The sequence below is a fragment of the Chlorocebus sabaeus genome, chromosome 20, assembly GCF_047675955.1.
Source record: "Chlorocebus sabaeus isolate Y175 chromosome 20, mChlSab1.0.hap1, whole genome shotgun sequence".
NCBI lineage: Eukaryota > Metazoa > Chordata > Mammalia > Primates > Cercopithecidae > Chlorocebus > Chlorocebus sabaeus.
The window spans coordinates 103,967,562-103,992,206 of NC_132923.1; the positions used below are offsets into that span (position 1 = coordinate 103,967,562).

At 47.1% G+C, this 24,645-nt stretch overlaps 1 protein-coding gene and 1 long non-coding RNA gene across 9 annotated transcripts in view; one reads left to right on the forward strand and one right to left on the reverse strand.

Annotated features, from left to right (window-relative positions):
• The first annotated feature begins 10,258 nt into the window (after positions 1 to 10,258).
• On the forward strand, positions 10,259 to 17,761 carry LOC140709264 (uncharacterized). Its single transcript, XR_012089734.1, has 3 exons — positions 10,259 to 13,947; positions 14,075 to 14,196; positions 17,667 to 17,761. It is a non-coding gene; the product is annotated as an uncharacterized lncRNA (long non-coding RNA).
• AZIN2 (antizyme inhibitor 2) overlaps positions 17,617 to 24,645 on the reverse strand; it is a 41,991-nt gene continuing 34,962 nt past the window's right edge. For 7 of the 8 annotated variants that reach the window (XM_073007527.1, XM_007979520.3, XM_073007532.1 and 4 more), the window contains 2 exons: positions 20,035 to 20,249; positions 17,617 to 18,102 (listed from right to left, as the gene is read on the reverse strand). In XM_073007527.1, the coding sequence (XP_072863628.1) occupies positions 17,964 to 18,102; positions 20,035 to 20,249 (354 nt within the window). In that variant the 3' untranslated portion in view covers positions 17,617 to 17,963. Of the gene's footprint in view, positions 18,103 to 20,034; positions 20,250 to 24,645 lie in introns of those variants that run through there. The other variant, XM_007979525.3, reaches the window with a different exon arrangement.

Sequence of the window (24,645 nt, forward strand, 5' to 3'; positions counted from 1 at the left end):
AATGAATCTGCTTTTGGAATCCTCTTCCCCCTACCTAATGCCCTCCTTTTCCTTACTGTTGAAATCTTACCCATCCTTCATGTCCCACTCAAGGCAGGCTGTGTCAGTCATTCAGGTCCAGGAGATTCACTGATCCTGGGCTTTCCAAGAAGGACTCTGGGTCTCCCACCGCCACCAGGCATAAGCATCTCAAAGTGGGGATCCTGTCCTATGGTTCTGCATGCTGGGTGCAGAGAGAATGCCAGAGAATGTTTTCTGGTTGAAACTGGCTAATGTCAAGCTGTAATTGTGAAACTACCACATCTCCAAGATGGGAGGGAACTTACAGACCAGAGAGAACCCCTCCCTGATGATGCTGAGCCCCCAGAGCGACCCTCACTGACCACCCCCTACACCTAGATTTTGTGCAGGGAGAGGCAGGGAAAAGAGGCAGAGACTAGGAAAGTTATTTGTTTGCTTTTTAAACAAATTATAATATAACTTGTGCTCATTTTAAAAATTTAAAATAAACAGAGTAGAAAGTAGAAATTCTCCTCATTCTCCTTCCCCAGTCCCAGAAGTCAGCAGTTATTAACAGTCAGTGCCAGTCCTGCAGGCATTTTTGCTTACATATAAACAAATGTCATTTTCTTTTACAAAAAATATGATCATCCTTCACATACTGTTCGTCTTTCTATGTGTTCTGTGGTGTAAGTAGAAACCCATCCCTTTCCCCTGCCACCTCCCTGGACCCCAGGCTCCTCAGGCTCCTACAAATGAAATTGTTGGTCAAAAGATTTTCTCATTTAAAATGTACTGCTTTCCTGGGTCGTTTTATTTTCTTGTAACATGCTCATTATAGAAAATTTGGAAAATACAGTCAAGACACAAAGTAAAAAAATCATCCATCAGCCACTGTCCAAAGATAACTGCTGCTGACATTTTGATTATAAGGTTTACATTTTTTTTTTTTTTATTGAGACAGGATCTCACTCTGTCACCCAGACTGGAGTGCAGTGGCACGATCATAGTGCCTCAGCCTCCCAAGTAGCTAGGACTATTATTGGGCATGCTAATTTTAAAATAAATTTTGCACAGACAGGGTCTCACTATGTTGCCTGGGCTTATCTTGAACTCCTGGTCTCAAGCGACCTCCCCACTTGGCTTCTCAAAGTGTTGGGATTACAGGCATGAACCACTGCACTTAGCCCAGCCTTTTTTCTATGTGAGCATATTCTACATAAATCAAAACACTTTACCTATTGTTCCATAACCTGTTTTTTTCCACTTAATAAAAGATTGTTATTCCATATTAGTCTACAGCATCAGTTTAGTATGCTGTGCGAACTCAGGGTCCCTTAGAAGCCCACTTTTCCTGACCCCCATTCTGAGTAGGGAACCCACCGTAGCAGATGACCAGAATGCTCTTGCTCCAGGGTGTAACCTGCTGGCTCCCTTTCAGGAATAAAATGCCCTGAGAAGTCTTTGAGCACCTGCCTCCTCCACCTCCCCTGAGCTGAAATCCCAGCACCCCACACCCCACTGATGGTTATGTAGTCCCCCTGCAACTTCTCCAGCACCGCCCATCGGTGCAGTAAGTAGAAGCCCGCCCCTTTCCCCCGCCACCTCCCTGGCCTCCCTGGACCCTGGGCTTCTCAGCTCTGCTGCCAACCCAAGACCCAGAGTGGGGAGGATAGAGGTGGGGGCCTGGGTGGTCCTGACTGTGAGGCAAGGGAAGGCCTCTGGACTCAAGCTGGGCAAGGGACAGTGCCACTTGCCCTTGTTCCGTGGCCAGCTTTCCCTCAGAATGATGGGACTGAGGAAGGGACAGGGGCAGGTAGATACCAGAGGTGGGCCAAGGTGGGTGCTGAGCCACTTGAAAGTTTTCTGGTTCCCAAAGCAAATACCTAGCTTCCCAGCCCAAGCCCATACTCTGCCCAAGGAATTTACTAGCCAAATAGTGTGGTTAAGTGTGGTGTTGGGCAAGATCCCCACTCTGGGGATCTCAGTCTTCTTACCAATTATAAAAGGGGAAATATAGCCAGGTGGTTTCTAAGGCACCTTCCCAGCTCTGAAACTCTAAAACCCAATTGGAATCCATGTTTTCAAATGCTCTGTTTTCTCTCAAAGTCCCTGTACACCTTATGATTAGATGAATCCAATTATAGACCAGGTCTGGTTTGAAATATCATTAACATAATAATTATTATGGGCTGTCGTCTCATTTAATCCTCACAACAAGCCTAAGAGGAGATGCCATTTTTATCCCCTTTTTACTGATGAGAACACAAGGTCCAGAGACTTAGGATGACTTTCCACTTATGTGGCAGAGCTCAGATTTGAACCCAGGGCTGTGTGACTCCCAAACCCATGCTCCTTATTATCCTCTAGTCCCCATACTACCCTGCGATGGGTGTAGGGATCATTCTTCCCTTGCTACAGTTGAGGAAACTGAGGCCAGAGAGAGGAGATGGTTTCCTCAGGGTCACACAGCAAGTTCATGGCACAGCTGTGTGAAGCCTGGCTCTGTGCCTCCTGGCCAACTGTCACTCCCCCACTCCCACCAAACCAAGCACAAGCACTGGCTGATTTCTTTTTTTTTTTTTTTTTTTTTTTTTGAGACCAAGTCTTGTTCTGTTGCCCAGGCTGGAGTGTAGTGACATGATCTCAGCTCACTGCAACCTCTGCCTCCTGGGTTCAAGCAATTATCCTGCCTCAGCCTCCTAAGCAACTGGGACTACAAGTGTGCACCACCATGCCCAGCTAATTTTTGTATTTGTAGTAAAGACAGGGTTTCACCATATTGGCCAGGCTGGTCTCGAACTCCTGACTTTGTGATCCACCTGCCTCGGCCTCCCAAAGTGTTGGGATTACAGGCGTGAGCCACTGTGCCTGGCCTGGCTGATTTTCATAGACAGATGTTGGGGAACCAGAAACAGCCCCTGGGGCCAGGCGCAGTGGCTCTGGCCTGTAATCCCAGCACTTTGGGAAGCCAAAGCAGGCGGATCACTTGAGGCCAGGAGTTCAAGACCAACCTGCCCAACATGGTGAAACCCTGTTTCTACTAAAAATACAAAAATTAGCTGGGTGTGGTGGCGTGCACCTGTAGTCCCAGCTACTCGGTAGGCTGAGGCATGAGAATTGCTTGAGCCTGGGAGGCAGAGATTGCAGTGAGCCAAGATCGTGCCACTGCACTCCAGCCTAGGTGACAGAGCGAGACACTGTCTCAAAAAAGAAAGGAAGGAAGGGAGGGAGGGAGGGATTGGCCCCTGGGCTGGAGTCAAACGCCCAGAACTGAACAGGGATGGGGGCAGCCAGGAAGAGAAGGCTGTGTTTGTTCAGCCTAACTCAGGTCTACCTTCCCCAGCTCAGTCCAGACAAGTATTGGTTTGGGGCAAGTCCCAAAGAAAGAAACACATTACCTGCAGGGTGGGGAGGAAGGGCTGGGCCTGGGGAGCCTCACTGTGCTCTTCACTCCCTCGTTCAGTCGCTTACCCAACAATTCCTACAGCTTGCTAGGCACTAAGATAGGCAACAACAGCCGCATCCCAGGTCTATCTTAAAGAACTGATGGTGACCAGGCAAACATAGCACATAGGCTGAGGACTCAGGAGAATAAGAGGGGCTCTCAGGAACTCAGAGAAGAGGTTCCTCCTGGAGGAGGTTCTGCTGAAGCTGAGACGTGCACACCGAGTAAGCACTGGGCAAAGTGGTCCAGGAAGGAGGAACAGCATGGCTCGTGGTAAGTGTTCACAGCATGCTTGTGGGGAAGCACATGGATAGCATGAAGGCCTGGCAACATGCAGACCTGGGTTCAAATCCTGCCTCTGCCCCTTATAAACATTTTAGCCTCAGAGAAGCCAGCCTCTGCATCACAGTTTCACCAGCTGGTAAGCGGTAACAGTAGAGGTAGCTTGCCAGGTTGAGTAAGATAAGGCATGTAAAGCATCTGGTGGTATTTGGATCACATCTCTCCCTTTGGGTCCATAAGCAGGTCCCCAGCACTTTCTAAGTGCCAAACACTACGGGAAGAACAATTGGCCACTTGCTCAAGGTCATTCAATCTTTGCCTCCCAGCCTGCGTTTGCTCTGCACCATGCCTCCTCCATGTCGTGGGAGCCCAATGTTGTGTGGGCCAAGGCTGCTGAGGGCTAGGAGCACAGCCTGCCCTGGGGGAGAGGTCCACTGCCGCTGCCCTGACACCCCATCTCTTTGTCCAGTCGTGGGTGGCTTACAAGCTGCAGTGCCCTGATGCCCCATCCCTTTGGCCAGGTATGGGTGGCTTGCAAGCTGCAGTGATCACCATCCCGGCCCTGCTCTCCTCATCCACTCTGCTGGTCATCAGCTCTATCAGACGGAAAACATGCCGCCAGTGGTCCCGGGTCACCTGCCCCAGCCCACCATCCCCAGGAGGGGCCCAGGTAAGCCATTCAAGGTCCACAATGACATGGAAGATCCATTGCTCTTTTACTCTTGGTTTTCTTTTGCAAAACATCCAGGAAAGGCCCTATCAGGTCTGTATTGCCCAAAGGTGTCTCATTTAAGTGTGACATTAAAAGGAGAAACTCTCCTTCCTCTCTTGAGGCAACGGGGACAATGTGCTTAGCTGGATAAAGCCTTGCAGAGGCCATGAACACTGTCTTTGGCCTCACTGCCTCTCTTGCCCTTGTCCAGGATCTGTTGGATGTTACTCACCAAGCCCTTGGGTCAAGGAAGGTCCATTCTGCTGCCCTGTAACCGTGACTGTAAGTGACTGTGGGCCAAGGCTGCCCTCAACCCAACACTGTCTCTCTAATGACCCACTGGGCCTGATGGGGCCTCCACAGGGAACCTTACCAAGGAGCACAAAGCCTCCTCCAAGGGGTGCACTCCTGGTTTCACCCCAGCTGAGGTGTGGCTTATCACATTATCCAGGGCTTGCAGCCCTTAGAATTTTCCACTTCTCCTGTCTTAAAACATTCACCCATGCTTTTCTAAAGTATTGGAGTTACAGGAGGTGCCTCTCATGCCGCTAATTTTAAAAGCCCAGAATTCTCACCACTACCCAAGATCTCAGGACATCTAGTCTGACTATGTGTCAACCACAAGGTTCGTGGTTTCTTCCACTCATCCAATGACACTCAAGCGTGTGCCATGTGCCAGGAATGCCAGGTGGTACATTTACAACAAATGAGACCCAGAACTAGTAAGGTAGTGGTTAGAAAAGAACAATGACAACAGAACATAAGAAGTGCATGCATAGGATACAGGGGTCTGTGGGAGCATAGAGAAGGAGCAACTAACCAGTCAGGAGAGGAAGGTTAGCGGAAACCTCCAAGAAGTGGCATCTGAACTGAGACCAGAAGGATGACTAGGCACTTTCTGGAAGGAAGGAGTGAAAGGATAGTCCAGGCAGAGGGAACAGGAAGTATAGTTTAGGGGTTGAAAAACTATGGCCCACCTCTTGGTTTTGGGAATGAAGTTTCACTGAAACACAGCCATGTCCAATCACTTATGTATTGTCTCTGGCAGCTTTTGCGCTGCAGGGCAAAATGAAGTGGTTGCAAAAGAAACCCTATGAATTACAAAACGAAAGAAGTATTGACTATCTGGCCCTTGACAGAAAAGGTTTGCTGACCCCTAGAGATGTGAGAGCTCATGCTGCCTTTTAGGGAACATAGTGGCTAGAGGGTAAGGGTGGGAAAAAAGCAGTAGGCAGCTCACAGTGCATTCTTCCCGTAGCCATAGCAGCTGGATCTGGAGTGGATACACCTGATTTAAACTGAGCTGGTCAGAGTCTGTCTTCTCAGAAATTGGAATGTGGGATGTCAAATTCAAAAATGGAGTCCGGTCACATTAACGCCTGTGAAGCTCTGCTGTGGAGGCCCCTCAAGCCCGCTCCTTGCCCAGACTGCTCAATCAACCATCCCTTTGATTCAGAAGATGCTTGCAATCAATTCCCCTAACTTTTAATTTTCATTTCCCCTCAAAGTTTCTGTTACTTTCAACGAAAAAAAACAAAAACCAAAAACAACCTTTCATTAACTAAAATTAAAGTCACTGAGAGATAAAGCTGGTAGGGAATACAGGTTTAGTCAGTGAGGTCCATCATAAATATAATGTGAGATATATTTAATATATAATTTTAATTTTGAATTTTCTAATAGCTATATTTTGGCTATTAAATTTTCTAATAGCCAAAATAAGTAAAATATATTATTGAAATTAATTTAAATAATATATTTTAATTATTTTATTTATTTTAAACATAAAAAATGTTATCCAGTGATAATACTAAAATCAATATTCAATATTTAAAAATTATTGAAATCATTTACAATCTTTTCTTTTGAACTATATATTTGAAAGCTAGGGTGTATTTTACACTTACAGCACATTCAATTTGGACCAGCCACATTTCAAGTGTCTCGTAGTCACAGGAGGCCGGTGGCTAACATAACAGACAGCACAGATTTAGACCCTCAGAGCCCTGCAGGAGTGGCTAAAAAGTCCTAGCCTCAATCTTACTGTTTCTCTGCAACCAAGTGAGGAACACTATGAAGGCAGGGACTTGTGTGTTGACTTGTGTGTCCCCAGTGCCTGGCACAGAGAAAGCACTTAGTAAACATTTGTGGAGAGAATGGCTAGATGAAGAGGAGAATGGCATACCATATACTTTGACAAGTAAATCAAACTAAGGAAAGAGCATTCCCTCCAGCTCTTCCTTGATTCCATTTTTCTGCATTATTTCTTCCCCAGACCACAGTGGCTGTTTTCTTTGACCAACCTTGAGTCTGCTTTGTTGATCTATCTTGTTGTTGCCAGAAATCTCAAGGAGCCACTTTTAAAACTCATCCCCAGTGACCTGCATGCCGGCAACTCTAGCAAATACCATCCCTCACATTACCAAATACTGGCATTGCTCTCTCCTCTGCCTTCTTCCTCCTTCCCACATCCAACTCCCTTGCCAAATGTCTTCTATTCTTTTTCCAGACCTATCTCAAATTCATCTTCTACTCTTCACCTGCACAGCCACAGCACAATTCAGATTCTCATTATTAGAGAGATGGGCTACAACCACTACCCCCTCCTAATTTCCCTACTTCTCTGTTTGCTTCTAATCCCTCTGTATTAGTTATCTATTGCTACATAACAAATTACCTTAAAATTAGGTAAAACTTAAAACCACAAATATTAGTTATCTCCCTTTCTGTGGGTCAGGAATCTGGGTATGGCTTAACTGGGTCCTCTGGCTAAGGGCCTCTCACATGGCTGCAATCAGGTGTTGGCTGAGGCTGCAGTCGTTCTAAGGCTTGCTTGGGGGAGGATCTACTTTCAAGCTCACTCGCAGCTGTTAGAAGGCCTCAAGTCCTTGCTGGCCATTGATTAGTCATCCACTCTTTGACACATAGACCTATTCACAGGGAAGTTCACAAGATGGCTGCTGTCTTCCCTAAGAGCAAGTGAGCAAGAGAACAAGAGAAGGTGCCCAAAACAGAAGCCACAGGGAGTTTTTTGTAATCAAATCTCAGAAATGACAACCCATCACTTCTAACATATTCCATTCATTAGAATGGAATTAATAAATTCCATCCATACTCAAGGGGAGGAAATTACACCAGGGTGTGAATACTGGGATGTAAAATCATTAAGGACAATTCAGAGACTGCCTATCACATCCTCTTCCTTGCCTCCTAGTATATCATCTAAAGTGCAAAGCTGCAGCCCAGTACAGCAGTTCATACCTGTAATCCCAGCACTTTGGAAGGCCAAGGCGGGTGGATCACCTGAGGTCAGGAGTTTGAGACCAGCCTGACCAACATGGTGAAACCCTGTCTCTACTAAAAATACAAAATTAGCTGGGTGTGATGGCTCACGCCTGTAATCCCAAGTACTCAAGAGGCTGAGGAAGGAGAATCGCTTGAACCCAGGAGGCAGAGGCTGCAGTGAGCTGAGATTGCCCCACTGCACTCCAGCCTGAGCAACAAGAGAGTAACTCCATCTCAAAATAAATAAATAAATAATGTGCAAAGCTCACTTCCTCTCTTCCTTGCTCAGAAATTCTGATGCCTTGCTGATACTTCCAGAACATCAGCCTTTATTGTGCAAAAGATCGCCAGAATGGGTAAATAGTAGAAAGGAGAGCTTTATGGGTGTATTAGTTTGCAAACCAGGAGGTGTGGACCAAATGTGTTCTCTCTTCAAGGAAGGAAGGAGCAGGTTGAGTTTTATGCCTCACAGGGTCCATATTACACAACAGAGTCATATATATTCAGCAGATTTTGGGGGAGAGCTATACATATTTATGAGGGGGGGTTGAGTGCATGCACAATGGGTAAACATATATGGAACAATCATCTCATGCTCACTTTGGGGCAGAATTTTAGCATTAAAATGAGGTAGAATTTGGCTTTTTATATCAAAAGATGAACCACAGGACACAGTTTGTGTACAGCCTCTATCAGCTGGTGAAACTGGCTTCAGGTCTGCAGTTCTTTATCAGAAAAGAATGTTTGTGGCTGGGCACAGTAGCTCATGCCTGTAATCCCAGCACTTTGGGAGGCCGAGGCAGGTGGATCATGAGGTCAGGAGATCGACACCATCCTAAAACAGTGAAACCCTGTCTCTACTAAAAATACAAACAAACAAACAAACAAATAAATAAATAAAACACTAGCCGGGCATGGTGGCGGGCACCTGCAGTCCCAGCTACTCGGGAGGCTGAAGCAGGGAGAGTGGCGTGAACCCAGGAGGCGGAGCTTACAGTGAGCCGAGATCGCACCACTGCACTCCAGCCTGGGCGACAGAGTGAGACTCCATCTCAAAAAAAAATGTTTGTAAGGCCAGTCCTCTGTCCAATCAGAGTTGTAGCAGTCTTGGGTTGTAAATCAGAGTTAGGAGGGATATGATGAACCCCCAACCCATAGGTAACTTTTACTTTTGTTTCCTTAATCTTAGAGTCTGTCTTAGTTGATAAGGGGGCTTCTCAGATCACTTCTTCGTAATATGCCCCCAATCTCCATTCCATTCTTACCTTCCATCCTATACTCCAGTTCCCAGAAAGGGCTCTGAATCATCAAACTGCTGTTCCCTTGTACACGCCAGTCCCCTGGTCTGGAATGCTCCCCTCAACTTCCCCAGACTTTTCTACCTGGCCAACTCCTACTCATTCACCAAGACCTGCTGCTTCTGCCATGCCTGTCCTAATCCTGGCCAGCAGTTTTATCTGTCCTTAATCAGACCTCCCTTGGTGCCCTGTGCTTTCCACTAACACAGCACTTACCACATCAAATCACAATTATCTCCACTTGGATATCTGACAAGATCTCAAATTTAACATGTTCAGAAGTTCATTTCTACTGGTTTTTCTATAAGTAGGATTTAGCAGCAGGTAGATCTTGAAGCCATTCATTCTGACTTCTCCCAGAAGCCTTGCCCCTGGTCTGAGAGACAAGTTACAGAACCTTACCAACTTCATTAAAATTACAAAAATGCCCAGAGAGCAGCCACTTGGTAATAGGGTGCTACCAAATAAATATATGTGATGCTTTAAAGGCAATTAGGATCGTCACAGGTTTCCTGTAGACACAGGAAGAGGGTTGGGCGGGTATAGTGATTAAGAAGTCCCCTCAGATTAGGCAGAGACTTTTCCCAACCTGTCTCCACTAGTTGCTATCTGTTCTAGACAAGTTACTTCATATGTAAGCCTCAATTTCCTAATTTGTAAATGAAAATAACTTACCTGGTTACTGTGGTTACCATGTGTCAGGTGCTGTTCCGAGTGCTTTAAATATGTTAAATTTTTTGTTCTTTTGGAGACAGGGTCTCTGTTGCCCAAACTGGAGTGCAGTGCCCCAGTCACGGCTCACTGAAGCCTCGACCTCCCAGACTCAAGCAATGCTCCTCCCACCTCAGCCTCCAGAGTAGCTGGGACCCTAGCTGCTTGCCACCACGCCTGGCTAACTTTACTTTTTCTTTTTTTTTTTTTTTTTTTGGAGAGGCAGGGAGTCTCACTATTTTACCCAGGCTGGTCTTTAACTCCTGGGCTCAAACAATCCTTCCACCCTCGGCCTCCCAAAGTGCTGGGATTACAGGTGTGAGCTACCATGCCCAGCCTAAATATGTTATTTATCTTTAGAACAATGGTATAAGGTAGGTACTATTATCCCATTTTACAGAGTCAGAAACTGTACCAGAGAGTAACTTGGGCCAGGATACACAGCTAATAACTGGCAGAACCAGGATTCCAACACAGGCAGTGGAGGGTCAGGGTCATTGTCATAAGACACACTGCACAGGCCTGTGTCGATTAATTGAATAATGCGAGTGAAGGTGAGGGCAGGGCCTGGCAAGCAGTAGGCACGCTTGATTATTTTAAAATGTAAAACTCCTTGACTTAGAGATCAAGAATTATTTCGAAGTCCCTTATATTCTGTGTGAACCCAGCAGGTGTTTTCCCTCACATATGAATGGATGGTTGAGAAGGACATCAGAGACAAGTCAAGTTTCTACAGCCTTTCGGTTCTTTTACCCAGATCCTCCTTTTCAAGTAGAAGAGGAAGTAGCTGATGCGCAAAGGAGTCCACTTCCGGTGTTACGCCGGGCCTTTTTCCAGCTGAGCAGAGACAAAGTCGCCCTCTTCCCACGCCGCCTCCGTCCCGGGTTGACCGCTTTCCCGTGAGAGCCCCGCCCTCGGCGAAGGTTCGGTTTAACATTGGTGGAGGTTGGAAGACGGAGCTGTGCCTCTCCGTTTTTCAACCAATGGACTTCCCTGTTCCTTCTCACTGTTTGGTAAAGTCGTTCCCTCCTCCCAGCCGCCAGAGGGCGAGACATCGCATGGCTCGAAGCTTAGGAGGCTCTTGAATACGGAAGTGACTTTTCGCTACCGGAAGTTCGTGGCCTCAAGGGATGGGGATGGTGAGATGGGATTCCGGTGGCTGGAAGCTGAGCAGTCATAGTTCCGCTAGGCAGTCGTTTCCACCTCTGAGGGTTTCATATGCTCAGATGAGAAAACGGAGGCTTTTGGAGGAAGAAGCTTCTCGTATTTACACAGCGAGAAACTCCTCAGACATGCGCGCTTCCCATACGATTCACCAGGACAAAGGGACGATCCTTGAGGGTATTTGCTCGGCCTGAGGAATCCCTGAGGCAAGTCTCACAGAACTGTGCCCATTCCACAGATGGAGAAAGCGAAACCCAGAGAGGGACATGCAGCATACAGGGACTTGTCACAATAGGGTTACCAGATTTAGCAAATAAAATGCAGGATGCCCAGTTGAAGTCGAATTTCAGGTAAACAACGAGTAATGCTTTAGTATAAGACTATCCCAAATATTGCAGTGAGACACGTATGCTAAAAAATTACTCATTGTTTTTCTGAATTCAAATTTATCTGGATATCCTGTATTTTATCTGATGATCCTACCCCAAGGTCAGCTAACTGAGTGGAAAAACAGAAAGCGCTATTGGGGGGTCCTACATGCCTTCCTGCCTGGGGCTCACTAGTATATGGAGCTGGGTTGTTCCCAAGTGTAATCCTGAGGTTATTTTAAAGGCCCACAGCTCATTCCAGTCAATAGTCTTCCCACTGCAGGGTCTAGACCTATTCAGGAACTGACAAGGAGCCACATCCTCCACTCTCATTCAGGGATACCGCACCACCACCACCCAAACTGGTTTATTCAAAAGACACTAAGTATCTACTCTGTGCTAAGCAGTCTTAGGTTCCAGATCACACTAGAAAGTAGGAGAAACACTCCCTGTCTTTGTGGAATCAACAGGATTAGATATGCAGGAGGACAAGTATGTAGAGAGGAAAACTACAGTACGTTGTGATCAGTAGTTCTTTAATAGGGATAAATACAGGATGCATGAAAGCCTAGAGATGGAACCCCTAATCAAGGCACAGAAAGAGAAAGGAGAGAGACACCCAAGCTGAGGCCTGAAAGATTCATTCCTTCATTCAGTAATTATTTCTTGAACATCTATATGAACAGCAGTATTCTAGGCACTGTGGACCCAGCAGTGAACAAAATAAACAAACCTTTGCTCTCAGAACTTAATTCTAAGTAAAATGTATAATATGTTAGAGGGTGATCTATGGAGGAAAAAGTAAGGCTGTGAAGGGGATTATAGAATGCTGGGGCGGGAATGGAAATGTTACAGTTTTTTTGTTTGTTTGATTTAAGATGGGGTATCACTATGTTGCCCAGGCTGACCTCAAACTCCTGGGCTCAAGTGATCCTCCTGCCTCAGCCTCCCAAAGTGCTGGGATTACAGGCATGCGCCATCACTCCCAGCCTGAAGTGGGTAGTCAGGAAGGCCTCAATGAGAACATTACATTTGAGCAAAGACCTGAAGGGATGAGGAAGAGAGATCTATGCAGAGATTTGGGGTTATAAGTGTGTCTGGCACGTTACAAAAAGCAAAGAGGGTGTGATGAACAAGACTCCAATATGATAGTTTTCTAAGGGATTTTCAATGATAAGTTTGACCATATGCTTCTTGCCTTAAATATTGTCTTTAGAACCTAATTCCTGTAAAATATGACTACATAAGTTGGTGGGGGCTACTTTGAACAGGATGTTTAGAAAAGGCCCTCTTGAGATGGCAACATTCAAGCTGAGGCCTTTAAGATGAGAATGAGCCAACGCTGGAGTAGCTAAGGGAACAGCGAAGGCAGACACTTGGAGGCAGGAAAGAAGTCAGTAAATGTGAGAAACTGAAATGTGAGAAAAGAGTGGCATGAGATGAAGTGGGAGAGATGGGCAGCGGTCTCAGGCAAATTAGCTTTTATTGGCATTGCAGTGGGAATCAACTGAAGGGCTTTCAGCAGAGGACTGACAATCAGATCATTTTACTGATTGAATTTACCCAGGCTTATCTGTTTATCCGAAGGGTGCCAGGAAGAGGGTTTAAAATGGAGCAAAGGGATGAGTGGAACCCCTGTCCTCTTGCCTCCCCTTTGTTCCCCTTACAGCTTGAATGAGATGGCTTGGGCAGGTGGGTTTCCTAGGTGAGGGATGACTCCCACCCAGAGAGCCACCATCTCCCTCTGAGCCGGTGTGAATAGAGTTGACAACTTGTGTCTCTGACCTCCTCAAAGTTTCCTGGCTGGATCCCATTACTGGGTATATACCCAAAGGATTATAAATCATGCTGCTATAAAGACACATGCACACGTATGTTTATTGCGGCACTATTCACAATAGCAAAGACTTGGAACCAACCCAAATGTCCATCAGTGATAGACTGGATTAAGAAAATGTGGCACATATACACCATGGAATACTATGCAGCCACAAAAAAGGATGAGTTCATGTCCTTTGTAGGGACATGGATGAAGCTGGAAACCATCATTCTCAGCAAAATATCACAAGGACAGAAAACCAAACACCACATGTTCTCACTCATAGGTGGGAACTGAACAATGAGATCACTTGGACACAGGGTGGGGAACACCACACACCAGGGCCTGTCGTGGGGTGGGGGGAGAGGGAAGGGATAGCATTAGGAGATATACCTAATGTAAATGACGAGTTAATGGGTGCGGCACACCAACATGGCACATGTATACATAGGTAACAAACCTGCATGTTGTGCACATGTACCCTAGAACTTGAAGTATAATAAAAATAAATAAATAAAAAAGTGTCCTGGCTGTGTCTGCCTTTCAGACTGTGGGCAGAGGTGAAGGAAGCACATGCCACTACCAGCCCTGAAGGTCTCCTTCCTCCACCCCTTTTGAATATACTTTTTTTTCCTTTTGTTTTTTATTTTGAATACACTTTCAATTAATCTTCCCGAAGATCCTGACGTGCTGCTTCTGCTCCAGAAGCATAGAGGGCTCCCTACTGCCTACAGAATTAAGTTCGGACTTCTGGCTCTGTAATTCAAGGTCCTCTGTGACCACGCTGCACTGTGAGCTCCCTGAGAACTCAGAGGGACTCACCTCTGCATCACCAACATCTACCATGGGCTATAGCCACAGTAAGTGCTCACTAAATGCTCAGGAATTACCTTTCAACCTCACTTATTGAGCACCTCATGACGTGCAAAGTTCTGGACTAAGTACTTTATACCCATTTTCTTTTCTTTTTTTTTTTCTCTTTTTTAGATGGAGTCTTGCCCTGTCGCCTAGGCCAGAGTGCAGTGGCATGATCTCGGCTCACTGCAACCTCCATCTCCCAGGTTCAAGCAATTCTCCTGTCTCGGCCTCCCAAGTAGCTGTGATTACAGGTGTGTGCCACCATGCCCAGCTAATTTTTTGTATCTTTCTTTTTTTTTTTTTTTTTTTTTTGAGATGGAGTCTCGCACTGTCTTCCAGACTGGAGTGCAGTAGTGTGATCTCAGCTCACTGCAACCTCTGCCTCCCAGTTCAAGTGATCCTCCTGCCTCAGCCTCCCAAGTAGCTGGGATTATAGGCGCCCACCACCACACCCAGCTAATTTTTTGTATTTTTAGTATAGACAGGGTTTCGCTATTTTGGCCAGGCTGGTCTCAAACTCCTGACCTCGTGATCCGTCCACATTGGCCTCCCAAAGTTCTAGGATTACAGGCGTAAGCCACCACACCCGGCCTTATACCCATTTTCTTATTTAATCTTCACAATAACCCTCTGAGGGAAATATAGTTATCAGCCACATTGTACAAATGAGTAAACAGATTCAGACAGGTTAACAGCATGTTTATTCAGACAGATTCAGACATGTTTATTCATTTGCCCATCCGGCATATGCTTTTTGAATACCTACTCCGTTCTAGGTGATAAGGACACAGCAGTGAAAAAATAAATCAGGTTTATTCCAAGAGCCTAGAGCTCACATTCTAGAAGGGCTGACAGTTGCCCTTGTGTTATGGAACACATTATGGAGTTATAGAGTATGTTGAGTGGTGGTAGGTGCTATGAAGAAAAAGAAAACCAGTTAAGAGAAAAGAGAGAGACTGGGACATGCTGTTTTCTAAAGGGTGATCCAGAAGGCTTCACCTAAAGAAAACATTGGCACAGAACCTGAATGAAGTGAGTGAGGCCCACAGATAACCCAGGAAGATCATTCTAGAGAGGGGACAGTAAATGCATGCCCAGCAGTGGAGTGTTTGAGGAACAGGGAGGAAGCCAGTGTGGCCAGGACTCAGTGTGTGAGAGGGAAGTGTGGGAGTTGGAGAGCCAGTTGGCCAAGGACTTTAAATTTCATTCTTGGTGACATGGAATCCCAGGAGGTACGGCATCTGGCTGCTAAGTGGAGGATGGACTGTGGAGGGGAAAGGGGAAGAAGGGGCCAGGCTTGAGTATGAGAAGATGGAAGCTCAGGTCTGTTAACTCCTTGAGGGAGAGAATGAGAGAGAGTGAGCACGAGCACAGGAGGGGCTTCAGGGAGGCACAGGTGGGTTGTAGGGAGGCATTGGGAAGAGAATGTTCCTCAGGTGAGGCCCCGGGGAAGGATGGATCTGTGACAGGCCAACAGGAACATCTGGCTTCCAAGGCAGCCAGGAGGCATGAGGAGCCACTGCCAGTGGGTTGCTTAGCAGGGAGCTTAGAGGAGGCAGTGCCCATGCAGCCAGGGGGCCGGGAGACCCCTGCTTAGATTCACCTGCACAAGCCTGAAGCCTCTTACCATTCTCCACGTTTCAGGCTTTTTTCTTCTCTTTAGAAAAAGATTGAAATAAGAAATAAAAACAAATAACTGGGAAAAAAATGACTATTAACTATTATCCTCAAGCCACATCAAATTCTGTGCATATCTTTCTTCGAAAAGTAAATTTCACATCCTCACTGCAAATGGAACATGAAACACTAGAAAGGCTCCAGTGAGAAATCTGTTCAAACTCCACGGTGGCCACTGTCATTTCAAAAGCCACAGAACGCCCCCTCAGTGGACCTGCTCAGAAGAGGGAATCAGCTACACTTGGGTCTCACTGCAGCCAGCCATGAGATCTCCCCAGGATTCCTGTGCTTTTCACAGCAGATACCTGGTTCCAGCAGAAAAACCTATGTCCCTCCCCTGAAAAGAAGTGTGAGTGCTTGGAATCTGAGATGGAAGAAGTCTCAGACAGAGTCTGATAGACGATGACAGGCATGGTAACACCTGTAAATCATGGCTTTGGTGGATCATGGGATAGTAGAGTAACCCTTTGATTGCCTGGAGTCTCTTGATATCCCAAGCTTTCAGCCTGTTTATTGTCAAGATACCAAAAACTAGATCCCTGGAAAGGGAGACACCCCTGCTTTGAGAAAGCACCTTGTTTACTCCAAACCATGCCACATTGCCTCATGAGATGACCTCAAAGCCACGTGCAGTTCCCAGGACTGGCTGAGATACTGAAGCAGGATGGCCAGGCTTACCCAGAGAGAAGGTCAAGTGAAGGTAGAAAATCCATCACAATACAATGTCCAGAATAAGCAAATCCATAGAGATGGAAGGTAGATTTGTGTCATCAGGGACTTGGGAATGGGGAAAATGGAGAGTGACTGCTAATGGGTATGGGATTTCTTTTTAGGGTGATAAATACGTTCTAGAATTAATAGTGGTGATGGTTACACAACTCTGAATACACTAAAAACCACTGACTTCTCCACTTTATTTATTTATTTATTTATTTATTTATTTATGTATTTGAGATGGAGTCTTCCTCAGTCGCCCAGGCTGGAGTGCAGTGGTGTGATCTCGGCTCACTGCAACCTCAGCTCACTGCAGCCTTCCCCTCCCTGTTCAAGCGATTCTCCTGCCACAGCCTCCTGAGTAGCTGGGATTACAGGCACATACCACCACAGCCGGCTAATTTTTGTATTTTTAATAGTGATGGGGTTTTGCCATGTTGGCCAGGCTGGTCTCAGACTCCTGACCTCAGGTGATCACTCACCTCAGCCTCCCAAAGTGCTGGGATTACAAGTGTGAGCCACCGCGCCAAGGCTTCTGCACTTTAAAAGGGTGAATTTGATTGCATGTTAATTATATCTCAAATCTTTTAATTGCAGCAGAAAATATTTAGATTCCCCTGCAGTCACTGTGGGGGGACTCTAAAATCTGAACTCCTTTGCTCAACAGCTCACACACCCCAGGTGCATAATTTGGGAACCCGGCAGTGTGAATAACTTTGTCCTGATAAGCACTGCCAGTCTCAGGGGATGCCAGGGCTGTCGGCACTGGACACAGCAATACTCCGTGGCCAGCCCTGTTCTAACAGGCACTGCCCAAAGAAGCAAAACCGACTACCAGGTGTTTGCTTTACTCTGACTGCCTTGCCAACCTGCAGGGAGAGCAAAGGTGCAGGGTGCACTCAAAACCTCCCGCACACCCATTTCTTGGCTCTGTATCTTCGGTATGAATTTCCACAGCTGTGTTAAATACTCCATTGCCCCTACTCTGGGTCAGGCCTTAGGCTGGGTGTTGGGCTAACACAAAGGCCATTCACCAGTTATGAGCTATGTAACTGCCCATCTCAGTCCCTGACGGCAGCCCCTTCCTTATGGCACCAGGACTGGAGGCCCATGAGGTTGAGAGAGATGAGTCAGAGACGGTGAGTGCCAGCGCGGGAGGCGCACGCTGCAGCCAGAGCTCAGGACCGAGGCAGAGGGTGTGGGCTCATCAGTGCGTGGTGGGGAAATCCTGCACCAGGCCTAGCCCAGGCTGCTTTGTGAATCAAACTGCCAGATTCCGCTGCAGTTTTAAAAAACCTAAATATTTATTTATTGCATTATATTTACAAAGGTGGAAGGAGACCAGAGGAGACCCCAAGAAAACCCCCACACCTGGCTGACCAGGCCCCTTGCGCTGCAGAGGAGGCAGACACAGCTGGAAGGGACAGGATTTATGTTGCATACTTGAACTACAGCGAGTGTAAGACTGGTCCTATTTACAGGGCAGAAACACTACAGGTGGAGCACGGGGGTGGCAGGGTGGGCACCAGAGTCCTGGTCAAGGGTACCCTTGCCTGCCATCTTCCCCACCTCTCCCAGAGGCATCTCTGAGGCCCCGCTGGGGTTCTCCAGGGGGAACGAGGCCCGCTCACATGATGCTCGCCGGGGTGAAGACAGGGCCCACGCACAGGGTGTCTGTGATCTCCCAGCCGCAGGATAGAGGCTTGCACACACCCTCCGCGTCATCCTCCTGTTCGGCAGCCATCAGCTGCCTTCGCAGCGCTTCCCTAGGGGTGAAAAAGGGGTGCTGCAAGTAGCCAGCATGGGGCTGGCAGGCCCCTGTACCTGGAGACGCAGCCCGATTGGGCAGAGGGCTCTCACCTGAGCCCGAGCTCAGCTGAGGGCAGGGGCAAGGACAGGCTGCTCACCCCTCCTCAACTGCTTCCTACTCCCATGTGGTCCCCACCCCCAACAAGGGAAAGAAATTCACATGTATCAAGCATTTCCTATGTGCCAGACATCATGCCAGGCACTTATATTATCTATTTGTATCTTCCCAAAAACCCCATGAGGGAGGCATTACCATCCCCATTGCACTGATATGTAATCAGTCAGTTCCCCAGAGAGAGAAGTGACCTACCTAAGATCACATCCCTAGTAGGTGGTAGAACTAGGACTGAACCCAACTCTGACTCCAAAGCCCATATTCATCATACCCCAGGCTTAGGACTTCAAACACAACAAAATCATATCCCATTCTCTCAAAAAAATCCCACAAACTGCTTCTCCTCCTACACACCCATGTTGATAAATGGTTCCACCATCAGAGCTGGAAACAGTTGGCCATCTTGTTCCCACACCCAGTCGAGCCCTGCTGAGCCCAGCTTCTGAACATCCTCTTGTGCCCAGTGGTCTCCATCCCCACAGGTAACACCACTTCAGTCTCCCTGATCAGCTCGTGCCCTCTCCAGACAGTTCTCAGCCAGGGCCCAGACTCATCTTTTCCAAAAGTAAATCCTTGCCCTTGAGCTGCCAGCAGTTTCCTTCTGCTCTCAGGCCCTGCAAGATCCAGCGCTACCCGCCTCTCCCGCCACACTCCCAGCCACACTGGCCCACACACCTGGGCCATCCACTATGGCCATCTTTTGGGCTCTTACACATGTCTTCTCCCTGGCCTGGACCCATGCTTGTCTCTCTCCCTGCATCATCAACCCTCCCCTAATTCCTCCTTAGCCTTCAGGTCTCAGCTTTGGTGACAGTCCTGAGACTGGACACAGCAGAGGAATTGAATGTGCCTGGGCAAACTGCTCCTGCTTTCTGTAGCCCTCTCCCTACCCCCAAAGAGGGACTTCACCACTGACTAGCTGTGTGACCTCCGAAGAATGACCCCTCTGTGATAACGCTGACCCCCACACAGTTTTGTGTGGTGAAATAGTCATGCGATGCCTAACGTAAGACCTGAGTCAGGGTTCACTGGATGTGACTCCCCCATCTTGCATGCCTCTTGCATGCCTCACTGGATCCCAGGACTAGCCTGGTGGGGCAGGCAGGACTACTGTTATGCCTATTTTGTAGATGGAAAGACCTAGGCTCAGCAAGCAGGCAGACCAAGTCTTTCCTGTGTCACACAGCAGCCACCCAACTGGTCAGCTCTTTCTGCATCTGCCCTTGTCCTCAATCTGCACAGGAACTAGGGTGGTCTTTCCAAAGTGCAAATCAGACCGTGTTATGCCCCTGCTTCAAACTGGTCCATGCCTCCCGCTGCTCTCAAAGCATGTCACTCGGCCTTCAAGCCCCTCCCAGATCTAGCCCTGCCTCCCTCTCCAGTCACAGCCACCCTCCATGAGAGCCTTGAATGCACCACACTTGCTTTCTGTTCCTTTCTTCAGGGAAGCCCTATCACCCCCTCCTGTAGTTGACTCCCACTTCCTCAGGGAGGCCCGGGCCTCAGGGAGGGCTCTGCACTTCCACCAGGCACAGTATTATCACGAGGGCCTGTCTGCTTCTCTGTGTCTCCCTCAGAGCTATGAGCTCCTCTAGGAAAGCCCAGCCTCACTCACCGCCACAGCCAGGTGCCAAGCACAGGCCTCACGTGGGATCAGCAGCCAACAGCTACTTGTCAAATTGGATTACACAGAAGCAGAATCTCAAATCTCAGGTTTCCCTCGTTTCTGCCCAGTTCCTCCCCATACCCCCATTTTCCAGCAGGGCCCTCTTACCAGGCCACCCGGGACATGGCATAGGTGATGTGACAGGCCTGGGTCCCCCCAAAAGGGGAACCCATGCCTACAGTGTAGGCACCCATGTTGTCAAAGACCAGCCAGTCCCCTACGTGTAGTTGCGGCAGCCACAGGCCCTCAGCCACGCAGTCACAGCCATCAACCACCGGGCCCCAAAGGCTGCTGCTGTACAGGGGTTGCTCCGTGGATGGTTTCTGTAGGAAAAAGGGATGGCCATGCCAGCTCTCCTGGGCATACAACAGCCTTGCCACTCCCTCCCTCTAAAGCCTTCTACGGCTCCCATAGCCAACAGGATAAAGTCTAGGTGGGCCTCCTAACTTAGCATTTAAGGCCCTTCCGACTTCTCTGCATTCGTTGCCTCTTACACTCTGAAGTCACAAATGCCTGGTCTTAAATCCAGGTTCCAGCAGTTGTTAGCTGTGTGACCTTGGGCAAAATGCTTAATCTCTCCATGTCTCAGTTTGCTCATTTGTAAAATGGGAATAACAACAGTACTTACCTCATAAGGTTCCTGCAAGGATAAATGAGTTAGTGTATGGAGAGCATGTAGAACAGTGGCCGGCACACGGTGAGGGTGCACGGAAAGTCAGCACAATTGTAACTGTTACTGTTGTGATTGTTGTTGTTACCATCTCTGCACTTCGGTCTTCACTGGCCTCTTTCCAGACGTCGGTATGTCCACACCTCTACAGCCCTTCCCCGACCCTCAAATCTAGCCTGTCCTCTGAGCCCAGCCCTGGGGCTCCCTTGTCTATGAAGCCCTCCCAGATGTCCTCACTCCATGCCAGGCCCAGCAACAGGAGCCAGCAGTACACTGGTGGGCTAGACTCACCCTCCCTCAGGCCCTCAGTCTAATGAGAAAGATGGACTTCCAACAACAATCACAGGGGGACCTGGCAGAGGTCACGGACCCCATGGAGTAGACACAATTACTCCCATTTCAGAAAAACTGAGGCTCTGAGAGCTTAAATGACTTGCCCAAAGACACAACTACCAATGACATAAGATTTTTTCTTAAATGATTTCCAAATCCAGAAATTTGTAACAGACTGTGGACAACCAAGGTATCAATGCCATTTGCCACAGTGTCGGCAGGGATCCTGCCAGGCAGGTCCTAGAGTCACCGCTGAAATGTGGATGGTGATGACTGTGCCCTCTGAGGGGCCTCTTCTCCCATCACTGCACTTGCTGTGCTCCAGTTACTCCAGTTGCTCTGGGCTCCCCAGGTAAACCCTACTTCCCTTCCCATACCTCCTACCGGCCTCCTTGCTATTCCCTGAGGCCCCAAACCTACAAATTCCTATTTCTCCTTTAGATCCCAGCTAAAATGGCTTCAGGGAAGCCTTTCCTAAAGCTCCATGCTCCCTCAGGCTTTGCTTTCATAGTATTTACCATAACTCATAAATATTTGTGAAATATCTGCTCAGGCCTGTCTTCCCTGAAGACTATAGATTCCATGAGCCCAGGAGACATGTAGGTCTTGTCATCCCCATCTCCTCCATGCCTAGCAGGCTGGCATCCATTAGGTGCTTATTCGAATAATATTTTGTAAATAAATGAATTAAAGAACGTGGAATACATGAGTGATGAGAAAGAAAAAGAGTGAGAAAGGGGAGAAAAAGGATATGAATAGAAGTCATCCAAAGGGCATAGACAGAAGCAACAGAGAAAACCAGCAGAGAAAAAGGAAAGGCATTTCAATACCTTAGCCAGAGCAGGAATGAGGAAAATTGAGAAAGAGAAGTCACAGTTTCCATAAGCAGAAATAATGTTCATATGTTTGACAAAAAGTTAATTAATAATCTATTAGTCCCATTAATAAAGAAAAATATGTACATTATGTAAGTTAAGAATGATAGCTATCCAATCTTCAGGAATTCATTCATTCAACAAGTGCTTATTGAGCACCTACTAATTGCCAGGTTGTGATCTAGGAGCTGGAAATGCAGCAGTAAACACACACACAAAATAAAATTCCTGTGGTCATGAAGTTCACATTCTAAGAAGGGGAGACAAAGGAATACTGTATCCTTGTTCATATAACTGAACATTCTTGTTTATAAACTTTTCATTAATGAATAAAATTAACTTCAATTTCTCTGAATTATTTCCCTTAGCCCCACTCATTGAAAAACGGTAAGCTAATGTTTAAAGATGAGTGGAGGGGATGCTCTATAAATGAATCTACAAGGATCTTTGAGAAAATCAATTTTAAAGATTCTTCCATGGTAAAGAGAAAAGGCACCCTTGGATTATAAGAAGTTAGCATTCCCGGCCGGGCGCGGTGGCTCACGCCTGTAATCCGAGCACTTTGGGAGGCTGAGGCGAGCGGATCACGAGGTCAGGAGATCGCGACCATCCTGGCTAACATGGTGAAACCCGTCTCTACTAAAAAAATGCAAAAAAATTAGCTGGGCGAGGTGGCGGGCGCCTGTAGTCCCAGCTACTCGGGAGGCTGAGGCAGGAGAATGGCGTGAACCCAGGAGGTGGAGCTTGCAGTGAGCTGAGATCGAGCCACGGCACTCCAGCCTGGGCGACTGAGTGAGACTCTGTCTCAAAAAAAAAAAAAAAAAAAAAGAAGTTAGCATTCCCTCACTTGTTATTAGTGTTGTAAATTTTTTTTAAAAAGTGAAAAAAAAGATTTTAAAAGTTTACATGAAATAATGCAAAGCTATGCTTTTATTATTTATGTATCTATTTAATTTTTTTTGAGACAGAGTCTCACTCTGTCATCCAGGCTGGAGTGCAGTGGTGCGATCTCAGCCCACTGCAACCTCTGCCTCCTGGGTTCAAGCCATCCTCCTGTCTCAGCCTCCTGAGTAGCTGAGATTACAGGTACCCGCCACCACACCCAGCTAAATTTTGTATTTTTAGTAGATACAGGATTTTGCCATGTTGGCCAGGCTGGTCTCAAACTCCTGACCTCAGGTGATCCCCCATCTCAGCCTCCCAAAATACTGAGATTGCCGTTGTGAGCCACTACGCCCAGCCTATTAAAAAAAAGAAAAAAAGAAAAAAAAGAATCTGTGAAATAAATATTCTAAAAGCTGTGGCAACAAGCTTATAAATCTCAGCTATTTTTACAAGTCTGATAATTGAGTGGAAATGGACAAGCATCTGCAAAAATCCAAGATGCCCAGTCTCCCAGCCACTAGGCCCCTCTGTGAGAGAGGGCAGGGGGTCCCTCATTTACAAAGCATACCACCACCACTTCATACCTTATATGGGAGGCAGGTGGCATGATTGCATTCCCATTTTACAGATGAGAAAACTCAGAAAGGGAAGGTGACCTGCCCCAGGCTCTACTGGGAGTTAGTAGAATTCCAGACAGTCCTAGACAAGGAGCCTCCTGGCTGCACCTAGCTGCCTCCTTCAAAGGCACATATGTCTGACAGAGCCACAGAAAAAACAAGGTCAAACATTGAAAAAGGTGCATGGCCTTGATGGAATCCCTAAATAATTCTTCAACTTTTAAAGAATAAATCAATGGGCCAAGCACGGTGGCTTATGCCTGTAATCCCAGCACATTAGGAGGCAGAGGTGGGTGCATCACCTGAGGTGAGGAGTTTGAGACCAGCCTGGCCAACATGGCAAAACCCTGTCTCTACTAAAAATACAAAAATTAGCTGGGCGTGGTGGTGGGCGCCTGTAATCCCAGCTACTCAGGAGGCTGAGGTGGGAGAATCACTTGAACCCAGGAGGCGGAGATTGCAGTGAGCCAAGATCGTGCCACTGCACTCCAGCCTGGGCGACAAGAGCAAAACTTCATCTCAAAAACCAAAAAAAGCCGGGCACGGTGGCTCACACCTGTAATCCCAGCACTTTGGGAGGCTGAGGCGGGTGGATCACGAGGTCAGGAGATCGAGACCATCCTGGCTAACATGGTGAAACCCCGTCTCTACTAAAAATACAAAAAATTAGCCAGGCGTGGTGGCGGGAGCTTGTAGTCCCGGGAAGTGGAGCTTGCAGTGAGCCAAGATGGCACCACTGCACTCCAGCCTGGGTGACAGAGCAAGACGCTGTCTCAAAAAAAAAAAAAAAAACCAGAAAAGAAAAAAAAATCATCCAGCCTGACCAACATGGTGAAGCTCTGTCTCTACTAAAAATACAAAAAAATTAGCCGGGCATGGTATCAGGCGCCTGTAACCTCAGCTACTTGGGAGGCTGAGACAGGTGAATCATTTGAACCCAGAGGCAGAGGTTGCAGTGAGCTGAGATCGCACCACTGCATTCCAGCCTGGGTGACAGAGCAGAACTCCATTTCAAATAAATAAATAAATAAATAAATAAATAAATAAATAAAAATAAATCAATAATTCGTACAAAAATATTTTAAAAGACAACAATGAGATAAACAAAGACAACACACACACACACACATACACAAACACCTATGGCCAAAATCTCACTTGTGAATATATGAATATATAGGCAAAAACCTGACACAAAATCTTAGCTAACCAAATTCACAGTCATATTCAAAGAATCATCTTCAACAGTTACATAATTTATCTTTAAAATGAAAGGTGCAGACAATAGGAGAGAAGTCGGTCACTGGCGTCATAACATGGAAAATATAGATCTGCAGTT